This window comes from Athene cunicularia, assembly GCF_003259725.1.
Source record: "Athene cunicularia isolate RWA chromosome 22 unlocalized genomic scaffold, athCun1 chr22_part1, whole genome shotgun sequence".
Lineage (NCBI taxonomy): Eukaryota > Metazoa > Chordata > Aves > Strigiformes > Strigidae > Athene > Athene cunicularia.
The window spans coordinates 576490-587345 of NW_020799128.1; the positions used below are offsets into that span (position 1 = coordinate 576490).

Consider the following 10856-nt stretch of genomic DNA (forward strand, 5'->3'; position numbering starts at 1 on the left):
GGGGGAACTGGGGGGGTTCAGTCTGGAGAAGAGGAGGCTGAGGGGAGACCTCCTGGCCCTCGGCAACTCCCTGCCAGGAGGGGGCAGAGAGGGGGGATGAGTCTCTGGAGCCAAGGCCCCAGCGCCAGGCCCCGAGGGAATGGCCTCAAGCTGCCCAGGGCAGGGTCAGGCTGGCTCTGAGGAAGGATTTCTGTGCAGAAGGGGCTGTTGGGCGTTGGAATGGGCTGCCCAGGGCAGGGGGGAGTCCCCGGGATCCCTGGGGGGGTTGAAGAGTCGGGCTGAGCCAGCGCTGAGGGATCTGGGGGAGTTGGGAAGGGTCAGGGTGAGGGTCATGGTTGGGCTGGAGGAGCTGCAGGGGCTTTTCCAACCCAGAGGATTCTGTGAAACGCTTTGCTCATCTTTCCCTAGACTAGTGACTGGCAGTAGTTTTGTTGTGTGGAGAGACAATTGGGAAGGAAGTACAACTTTGGGTGGGTCAAACCCTGGCTTGAAATCACTCACCAAGAACTGATCTTGAATTTGTGGCAGCCTATCAGGTCGTAAAGGTAAATATCCAAGCACTGTGCCCAAAAAGAGCTGGACTTCTCCCACATTCCTTCCTCAGAACCTAGCTTGACCCATGTATTAAAAGCTTTTCTGCTGAGAGGCCATGATTTCTATCACGGAGAGACAGTGCTGGAAACTGAATGAGTTTACCTGGTCTATGCTTGTTTTGATGTACTTGACTTTCCTCCCCCCACAGCGTTCATCGACCTCGTTGCAGCTTTGATGTGTGTCGTTATGCCCGACCACGCGGACGTCAGCCTCCCGCCGGAGGAGCGAGTGCGAAGGCTGATCCAGGTGGGAAGCGCCGTGGAAGTGAACGAGGACATCCCGCCACGACGCTACTACCGCTCCGGGGTGGAGATCCTCCGCATGGCCACCATTTACTCAGAAGAAGGCAATATTGAGCACGCCTTTATTTTGTACAACAAATATATCACGTAAGAGCAGCGTTGCTTCGTTTGCAAGTAACCTGTGTCGGTACAAGGGGTTGTGGGTTTGGTGTTACATTTTCTGAGTGTCTCTAAACACCGTGAGGCCTTGCTGAGCTGGAAGAACCGGGTTCTGGCTAGAGCTCTGCTCCTTTTGAATTTTGGTTCCCACAAAGGTGAGGATACGGCTGGTTGGACTGACCAGGCGATGTTGTAAAGGTGTGAGGCACAAACCCACAAACGCCGCTCACCTCTCTGCAGGAGGTTTGTAAAATTTCCCTTTGAAACCAGGCTGAGCTTGTATCCCCCTGTCCCTCTGCTAGCAGAGACACCCGTCAGCAGGAAGAAGGTTGTGTCTCCCTGGATATCAGAGCTTTCTGGTGTTTTATCACCACGGAGTAGCTAGATTGGCCTCGATTGTCACTAGGCTGGCTGTGACATCATACGGATTGGCAGGGATCCATGGTCGACAATCTCGATATCAGATATCTACTTGGAAAGGATGTAGGCTGGTTGGTGGCTTCACTAATAAACCATCTTCAAAGGAGAAACCTGCTTTAAACTGAAGTTGCTCCAGTCTTTTACAGCAGGCAGCGAGTTCCTTCTTCAGGTGCGGGGACTGGGACCAGTTGTATGTTTAGTTTTACATCCCAAAAAGCTTATAATCCTCAACCTCCACCCCCAACATGCACGCATGTATTCAAGCCCTTCTCAGGAGGGATAAGGGGAAGAGTTCTGGGTCCAAAGAACCTGATCCTAATCAACTGGTGACTTTTCTGGGTACTGAGCACCCTTCTAGAAAGCCCCAGACCGTATATGAACCCAGCCAACACCCTGTTTGGTGTTTCACCTGCCGGGTCTCCAGCCGTAGGGTCTGTGTTCTATGGAGACAAGTGAAGAGCCACGTATTCTTGCTGTCATCTCCACGGCTGCCCAGAGACAAGCCATCTTGGGTCTGAAAACCTCGTTGCTGAGCTGAAGCGTGCACCATGCTAGCGCGGTGACGTGGTGTCAGGTCTGGATCGTGTCTGAGCAGCCTGGAGTATGAGCGAGGCAAACATACGCCTCTCTGTAGCTGTGCCTCTTGGTGTTCAAAGGGCTGAAAACTGTGAGCCTTGGAAAATATCCTAATGATACGCAGTGTCCTGTTCCTATAGGTTTTTTGGCCAAAAGCCTGTCCCTCCCTTTTTTGCCCAGTGCCACTCTCGTATGGTCTCTGCTGTGCCCATGCTACCTGCTTACCCGGACTGTGACTGGCATCTCTGTGGGCATTTTCTCTTCCAGCCCCCATGTGCAGGATTCCTGCCCCCTAAATCCAACACATTTTTCTCTGATTAGCTTTTCTTCCCGCTTTGCACTTCCTGAGCTTTTATGGGCATTGTAGCGAGTGCCCTGAGAGGCTGCACAGGGAGCTGGGAAGCGTAAAACTCTCGGGAAGGTTTCCAGGCTGGTTACGTAGCCAGGGCCAAGGGAGAAACTCTTTAACTAAACAAATGAACTAAAAGCACCTTCGCTCTTTCATTATAGGAGTGATAGGTGCTGGTGTGTTTTCTCTCCAGCAGCTTTGACATGCTCGTGGCATTTACGTTAACCTGGCTGCTGGGCTGCCAGGAGGGTGAAAAACCCTTCCCTTGGTGTGATTTTTCCAGTGTTGATGAGTATGAGCTGTTGCCCCAGGTTGTCTAATGATACAAAGTTAATGTCACCATCTCATTTCTTTAAATGAAGATGTGAATCTCGATGAAGTGTTTTCTAGATTTATCTATCAGTTTCCCCAGGGAACTGGGGGATTTAGTCTGCAGAAGAGGAGGCTGAGGGGAGACCTCCTGGCCCTCTGCAACTCCCTGCCAGGAGGGGGCAGAGAGGGGGGATGAGTCTCTGGAGCCAAGGCCCCAGCGCCAGGCCCCGAGGGAATTGCCTCAAGCTGCCCAGGGCAGGGTCAGGCTGGCTCTGAGGAAGGATTTCTGTGCAGAAGGGGCTGTTGGGCGTTGGAATGGGCTGCCCAGGGCAGGGGGGAGTCCCCGGGATCCCTGGAGGGGTTGAAGAGTCGGGCTGAGCCAGCGCTGAGGGGTCTGGGGGAGTTGGGAACGGTCAGGGTGAGGGTCATGGTTGGGCTGGAGGAGCTGCAGGGGCTTTTCCAACCCAGAGGATTCTGTGATAGATGCCCTTCCCCAGGGGCATGATCCAGAAGGCAAGAGCAGGGCAGTGGTGCCTGGAGCCCCTCACGGGACTTGCTCTGCTCTCCCCTGTCTAGAAACAGGACCGCAGTTCTTCCCCCAGCACTTCAGCCCACGCCTGCAGTCTGTGCTGGGGCTGTCCTGTCTCAGAGCCCAGCTCCCTGCTGGAGCGTGTGGCCTAGTGCAAGCGCTTTCTGTGTCAGGCTGCACCTTCAGGAAGGGGAGGACTCCAGCTCGGAGAATATGTGAGAGGCTCTGAGCTGGGTGCATTAGGTGGGAGCGAGCGCATCATCCTTGGGAGCGAGCCGTGGTCTGTGTGTCTTTAGGAAGCTGGATTTCTCTTAATTTCCTTATAGAGCACTCCCAAGGCTGATCTTAAGGCCTGAATTACGTGATGAGATCTGTGTTGTGGTGCCTGATTTGGAGAGCCATTGGTTTTGAGACAATCTTGTCTAGACCTGCGGTAATCTCAAGCCAGATCCACGCTGAAATTCCCATCGAGGCCACCAGGTTCCCTGCTTGGGCTCTGGCCGCCCGCTCAGTCTCATGCGGGTCACTTGGCTCCACAGCACCTCCCCTTCCCATGCGGCGATGAAGCTTGTTGCCCAGCTCTCATGGGAGCAGGAGGGCAGCACGATTATCTCTAAGAATAACCAGGCTGGACTTTTAACACATCTTGTCACTTTGTAAGACATCTGCTTGCTTCTTGTCTTGAACAGCTTCTTCTGCATTGATCTGAGTGGGAGTTTTCCTTGAATCGCCATCAGGCGCACTAGGTTTGATTTTTTTTTTTTTTTTTTTTTTTTTTTTTTTTTTTTTTTTTTTTTGCTAGAGCCAAATAGGAAAGAAAAAAAAAAAAGACATGAATTTTCTGTGGTGTTTGGGCTCCTGGTTTGCCTGCGTGGCTGTGAGCTGCTAGGATTGGCTCCAGGGGTTTGCGTGGGGTGTTGCAAGGGACTCCAGAGACGCCAGCTTGGCGTGCGTGCCGTAGCAGTGCTTAAAAATAGCCTGTGATGTGGCTGCTGGTGCCAAACAGCTGCTGCTCATAGTGGACTCGGGAGCAGGCGGAGGTTTGAACAAGCCCAAAACTCCTGGCAATGGGAGCCGCAGGTTTCGGTCTTGCCAAGCCTCAGCTGTGCTGTCGATAGGAAACGTGAACCGTTCCTGCCCTTCTTCTGCCTCCATCCCCAGCCTGCTGCTGCCTGGTCTTGCCCCAGAGTTTTCTTCTGGCTGCCTGAGTCCTCCTCTCATCCTGCTGCCCACTTTTTCCCCCCTTCCTGACTTGTGGAAACCCAGCTGTCTGCTGGTTTTTCCATCCTCCCCAGGCCAGCATCTGCTCTTAATCCTTCTTAATTAATCCCTTCCATATTAATCTGCTAGCTGTTGGCAATGATCACAGCCTTGTTGTGTCTCCTCGACACAGTGACCTACTTCGCAACCACCAGCCAGGAGCGGGGACCTTGCTGGGTGTTTCGGATGGAGCGGTGGCTTCTGCGTGGCTCCGGGCTGTGATGTGGTTATGCTGATCCTGCGGTCTCTGGCCAGAGCAGCCTCACGCTCTCCGTGGCAACCAGGACCATTCTGGGTTGCAAAAAGTCCTTCCCTTTTCCCAGAGGACTGAGGTTTTGAAGCAGCTGGGTTTATTTACTGCACACACAGAGGCTTCTCAGTGTGAAGAGCATTCTCACTCTGTCCCCCTTGAGGTTTTCCTGCTTGGCTCTGCTTGGTTGGTTTGTGCTGCTCCCTGGGGCCAGTCTAGTCCTCACTAACAAACCTTCTTCCTTGTACCTGGGCATGAGGCTGCTCTCTAAAGGGGCTGCAGAGCATCATCCTCTGAATGCTGAAGCAGAGTAGCAAAGAGCCATGAAGGAGGGCAAAGTTTTTATGTTATTCCCAGAGGCTTTGTGGGCACTCAGAGCAAGCACAGCTCCACTTGCAGGACACAAGGACCCAGCTAAGCTCGCCGTGAGCTCACCCTGAGCGTGCAGTCAGCTAGCGTGCTGCTGGGGAATTGTTTGCAGAGATAACTCGGGGATGCCTGAAGCCTGGGGAGCCTCTCAGAGCTGAGCCAGAGTGAATGGCCCCATGTCTGCAGCTTTATCCCTTGTTCTAGTCCTTGCACTGGATCTTCACTGCTGCGTCCTGCGGAGCATCCTGGAAGGGGGAAGCAGCTGAAGATTAACCTGTTTGTAGCTGTGCTGGGAGTGGGGTGATGTTGAGCTCGGTCTTGATTTCCCTCACAGATGTCTGCACAGAAATAGCCCTGCTGCCTGAAACGTTGCCCTGACCTTCTGGGGTGGTCGGGCCGCAGAGCCTAAAGGCTCCTGATGCAGCAGCTGGGGATGTTGTGAACTTGCTTTTAGCTTACCTACAAGTTTTCTCTTTTCAAGGTCTGAGTTAATTTCCCCATCTCTTGCACAAACTGTTTGTTCCCCCATGCAGAAGGACAGTGTGAGCACTGAGTCAGCCAAGTCCTTGAGTTTGTGTGTTATCCCCTTGGATGCTTGCAGAGGCGTAGGCAGGTGCCCAAGGACCTTCCTGAATCGCTGCCAATGTCCTTGGTGTTTTAGACCAGCTTATTAATGTTTCTGTTCAAAACAAATACATTTATCCCTGAGGATTGTCTCCAGAGTCCAGGTGGAAGAAAAATCTGTGTGAGGTTCTCCCCTGGGACTGAGCGAGATCTCCTGAGTGTCGTGAAGAGCTCAGAAGGCCGTTACGTGATGGAGGGTTTCCTGCAGAAAGGCAGATGACTGTCCTGACTGTGGGGAGCACAGGGCCCGGGGAGGTGGCTGAGCAAGGAGACAGTGCTGGAGCGGAATGATCCATGCCCCCAAAATGCCACTTACTGTCTTGTGTTTGTCCCTGTCTGCTGTGGTTCAGAAATGCAGTTTCTCTCCTGTGTTTACAGGCTCTTCATTGAGAAGCTGCCGCAGCACCGTGATTACAAAAGTGCCGTCATACCCGAAAAGAGGGAGACAGTGAAAGTAAGTGGTAACGTTCCCAAGTCTTTGATGGCTGCTGTTGGAAATGGTTTGGTCATCAGCCGTGGGTTTCCATGCCTCTGGGATGAGTGATCCGTGCAACCGCTGAGAAGCTTTGTCTTGACCGGGCAGTCCTGACCCCTTGGGAGTTATGGTTTGGGTTCTTCTTACCCCGTTGTGCTTCTGCTGGGCTGGCTGTGGTTGTCCCATTTACTCTGTTGAGCACTGGGGTGTCCTTTCTCGTTAAACTCCCTGTTTTCTAAAGACCATGTGGCTCTTCCGTGCGTGGTGGCTGGATGCTCAATGCGGTGGTTCTCCAGGGATTTGCCAGGGGATCCTTGGAGGTTGCTCACAGCCACGAGAAGCCACTGCTGCTCTGCTCAGCATTGACCAGAAGAGCAAAGGACAGCTTGTGTAAATTTTTGCACAGGGCTGTGTGTGCCACCCGGCTACAACACTCCTCTCTGCAGCCTGCCAGCGTGTCCACGCGTGGTGATGGAGCTGCTCGGCCCTTCCTGCCTCATGAACCCTTTATAATCCCTGGGAGCTCCATGTCCATTGATCCTTGCATCTGTTCAGACCTTGTTTTCCTTGTCTTGGGGCTATCACACTCTCATGACCGCGTTTCCTCCCTTCAGAAACTGAAAGAAGTAGCCTTCCCCAGAGCTGAAGAGCTCAAGGCGGAGCTATTAAAGAGGTACGCCAAGGACTATGCTAAGTACGAGGAGCAGAAGGTGAGTGAGAGCAGGCTCGGAGGTCTGTGCTCCCCAGAAGACCCTCAGCCACAGAGGGTTTGGAAGAGGGCAGGTCTCCAGGGCTCCCTGGGTGCTCTGAAATGTGAAGTCTGGGTAGTCCCAGCTTGCGGGGTCCAGCCCCGTCACCTGCAGCGCAGGACTGTCCCCATAGTGTCTCTGCTGCCATTAGGTAGGTGAATCTGTCCTAGGCATCTCTTCTCATTGTGCATCCTGGAGGCCATCTGAGCTGGGGCTGTTGTTGGGTTGTTTTTTCTCTTTGTCCCAACGTGAGGTCTAGGTCTTTATGATCCAGAAACTCAGCAGGCAGGCGGTAACAGCATGGCCAAGGATCTGGGCTTCTGTGGGCAAAGCAGAAAACTCTGCAGTCAGTTTTGCTGTGGATGTGTTTGATAGTAGAGACAGGGATATCAACCTGGAATTATATTTCTGTGGAAGAGGGGAGGGTAAGGCAGCAGTTTTACTGGCTCTCCTGGTGGAAGTGCGGATCTCTCTTTTGCAAGCTGAAGCTTCCTTGCAGGGAGTGCCAGTCACTGGGTACCTTTTGCAGACCCTTTAGAAGCAGTTTGGGATTGCTGAGGGTCTGCAGTGCATAGGCTTCATATCCTGCCTCAGACTAATGTTCCCCTGTCTGCTGATGTCTCTTGGCATATCTCCTTGCAGAAGGAGAAGGAAGAGGAATTTGCACGCAATTTGGCTTTGCAGCAGCAGCTGGAAGAGGAGAAAAATCGGGTAGCCCTGATGAAGCAGCAGCAGGCAGAGCAAGAGCAGTTTCATGCCTTCGAGGAGATGATTCGACGACAGGAGCTGGAGAAGGAACGTCTAAGGATAGTGCAGGAATTTGGGAAGCCAGAGCCAAGTCCTGAGTCTCTGGACGGACCCCTCATTCCTGGCGTGGAAAAGCCCCCGACTGATGTAATCCCAAAGGTTCCTGTCTCTCCAGTTCACCCTGCGAGTCCGTCAGCGGGGACTGTCTCATCCAAACCTCCTGCTGTGGACAGATCTTTGAAACCTAGTGCTTTGGGGAGCACAGAAAACAGTTAGTACCTCTCACTGCACCCTTCTCCCTGGCTGGGGCTGAGCCAAACACGGCCAAGGACCCTCTTTTGGGAGGGTCTTGGAAGTATCTGATCATGGCTCCATCCCTTCTATAGGGGTTTGGCCTTCCAACTCACTGGGTGTTCTTCCCGTTGTCCAGTAAAGGTTTGCAGAGCTGGGGGGAACTCTCTCTTCTTGGGAATCAGCCCCTTGTGCTTCTCCAGCCCAGTCTCTCTGCTCATCTGAATCTAGGCCTATTTGGCCTTCCTAGATCCAAATATTTACAGAGATTGGCATTTAGCTCCCGGCTAGGCTGTCCAAATTCTCCTCTTCTGCCAAATACGGCTCCAAAATACTGATTCAGACACTTCCAAATGACCAGTGACCCATCTTTCTTTAGATGACGTTTTGTAAGTGTTTGTGGTATCTTTAACAAAATACTTAGGTTTTGACACACTGCTAAAGATCTCTTTCTCTCAATTTGTCCCTATTTTGAAAGAGGTAGTGACTCTGCTTTATGAAGTGTCACAGTGACTTTATTTCTCCATGACTGCCACTGTAAAGGTAGACTTTAGAGGAGTTAATGTTTCCAGGCTGAGTTTTCTAGTCCCCGCAGGTGCTGACCTGAGGGACCATTTCTCCAGCATCCTCGACCGTCGCTGCTCACTGTGCTCCTGTTCTCCCCCCAGATGCCAGCATGGATGTCCTTCGCCAGGTCATCGTCCCTCGGGAGCTCTGCCAGAAGTTCCTCCAGCTGGCTGATGCCAACACGGTCCGGGGTGTGGAGACCTGTGGGATCCTCTGCGGTAAGCTGGTAAGGTGGTAATCCTAATTGTACCCTGGAAGTGGCGCAGCAGCCTTTGGTCAAGGTGTGCAGTAGCTTTGACAACGGCCTGGGGACCCTGATTTTTGCCATGGAAGGCTGTGGTGCCGTTTCACTGATGACTAGGCTTTCACGGGAGCGTTAGGGGTGAGCTGCCTCTCCTTTTCCTCCCTTCTGTGTTAGGGTTTCCTCACACTGAATGGTGCCAGCCACCCAGTCCCTGCGAGCGTTCAGCTTCCTCTCTTCTCCTGGTGACGCTCTGCTGGGTCGCTGCCTCAAGCACTCCCCCGTGGCTGGTGAGATGTCCCCTGGGGCCAGCAGGACTGAGGTGTCCCAGCTGTGAACTAGGACCCTCACCCACACAAGGCTGTGCAAACTCCACCTGGAGACAGTTAATTTTCCCCCAAAGAGTTTTGTGTGCACAGGTGTCTGTTGGCAGCTCTAGCCTATCTCCCCTGAGTCACTTGGGGCTGCTTTGCTTGCAGAAGTTTCCTTTGAAATGAAGTTGTTTGATGTAGCAACTTTCTGCAATGCAGCTGCTTCCACTCGGTGATTATTTAATCATGAGGCGTCATCTCCTAGTGAGTGGAGAGATTCCACTTCAGTGGGCATCCAGGACTTCTCTGAGCTGGGTGCTCTGCGCGTGGCAGGGAAAATGAAATAAAAGCTGTGGGTCAGAAAATCTGCTCAGGCTCAGAAAATCCTGCGACTCCTGTGTCAGTAACTTGTATTTCCCCTTTCTGTGACCTGTAAATGGACAGTGGATGCACCCGTGGACATGTTTTCAGAGCTGCCATTCCCCTGGCTGGGCCCCTGAGCGATGAATGTAGAAATTCCACGTTCCCAAAATTTAGGAAATTACGATTGCAGCAGTGGGCGGCGGCAGCGTTTCCTGCTTGGGGGGGGTCTGGTGGGTAACAGCCTCCCTGTGCTGCCTTGCAGATGAGGAACGAGTTCACGATAACCCACGTCATCGTTCCCAAGCAGTACGGAGGCCCCGATTATTGCAACACGGAGAATGAGGAGGAGCTCTTCATGATCCAGGATCAGCACAGCCTTGTTACGCTAGGCTGGATCCATGTGAGTCCCGTTCCTGTTTTACTTCCTGACTGGCCTGGCATTCAGCCAGGAGGCAAAGCGGGGTGTGGGGCAGAGCTGGCTGAGGAGAATTTACTGCAGGAGATGGGATGGAGCAGGCAGCATCCTCTGCTTGGATTTCACCCTCAGGTGCAGTCTCAGTCACTGCTCTGCTGGAGAAACCCAGATCTGTGTTAAGCTTAGCTCCCTTCCTAAAGCATCAAGCCCTTTGAAACTGGGATATTGGGCATGAAGCTCCTGTTTCATCCAGCTAAAAGCTGACTCCAGGGGCACTGTGGGGGCATCCTGAGCTCTGCTCTCAGCGCAGGGCCTCTCCCGCGACGCGTCCCCCTAGCCGCGCTGCCTTTCGCAGACAGCTGCGTCCTGCTCTGCCGCGGGATGTGCCAGTTCCAGATTCCTCCGCTGGCTTCAGCGCTGCCCTGCTGCCTGTCCCCACGGAGCCTTTGGCAGTCGGATCGGTGCCAAGCAAAATGTTTGGTGCTGCTGAGTAATCTCTCGAAAGCAGCAGCTGCCTCACGGGCTTTGACAAATAATTGCCTGCTGCGTGTGCCTGATACGTGCGGGGTGTCTGCTTTTGGTGTTAACTCTTCAGTGACGGCCCTGCAGCATCCAGGGACCCTCAAGAGTCCCTTTGACCTGTCTGCTAGTCTTGGCAGCAAAAACCTCACAAGCAAAAGGAGAAAGGGTGCAGGGTCTGGAGCACAGGTCTGCTGGGGAGCGGCTGGGGGAACTGGGGGGGTTCAGTCTGGAGAAGAGGAGGCTGAGGGGAGACCTCCTGGCTCTCGGCAACTCCCTGCCAGGAGGGGGCAGAGAGGGGGGATGAGTCTCTGGAGCCAAGGCCCCAGCGCCAGGCCCCGAGGGAATGGCCTCAAGCTGCCCAGGGCAGGGTCAGGCTGGCTCTGAGGAAGGATTTCTGTGCAGAAGGGGCTGTTGGGCGTTGGAATGGGCTGCCCAGGGCAGGGGGGAGTCCCCGGGATCCCTGGAGGGGTTGAAGAGTCAGGCTGAGCCAG

The 10856-nt window shown here is 53.5% G+C and overlaps 1 protein-coding gene across 1 annotated transcript in view; it reads left to right on the forward strand.

The window, feature by feature from the left end:
• The first annotated feature begins 304 nt into the window (after window positions 1-304).
• Window positions 305-10856, forward strand: part of STAMBP (STAM binding protein) — a 13300-nt gene continuing 2748 nt past the window's right edge. The window contains exons 1-6 of the mRNA XM_026863003.1: window positions 305-983; window positions 6063-6138; window positions 6774-6869; window positions 7551-7926; window positions 8615-8739; window positions 9691-9975. Coding sequence (XP_026718804.1) covers window positions 769-983; window positions 6063-6138; window positions 6774-6869; window positions 7551-7926; window positions 8615-8739; window positions 9691-9975 — 1173 coding nt within the window. The 5' untranslated portion in view covers window positions 305-768. The remainder of the gene's footprint in view (window positions 984-6062; window positions 6139-6773; window positions 6870-7550; window positions 7927-8614; window positions 8740-9690; window positions 9976-10856) is intronic.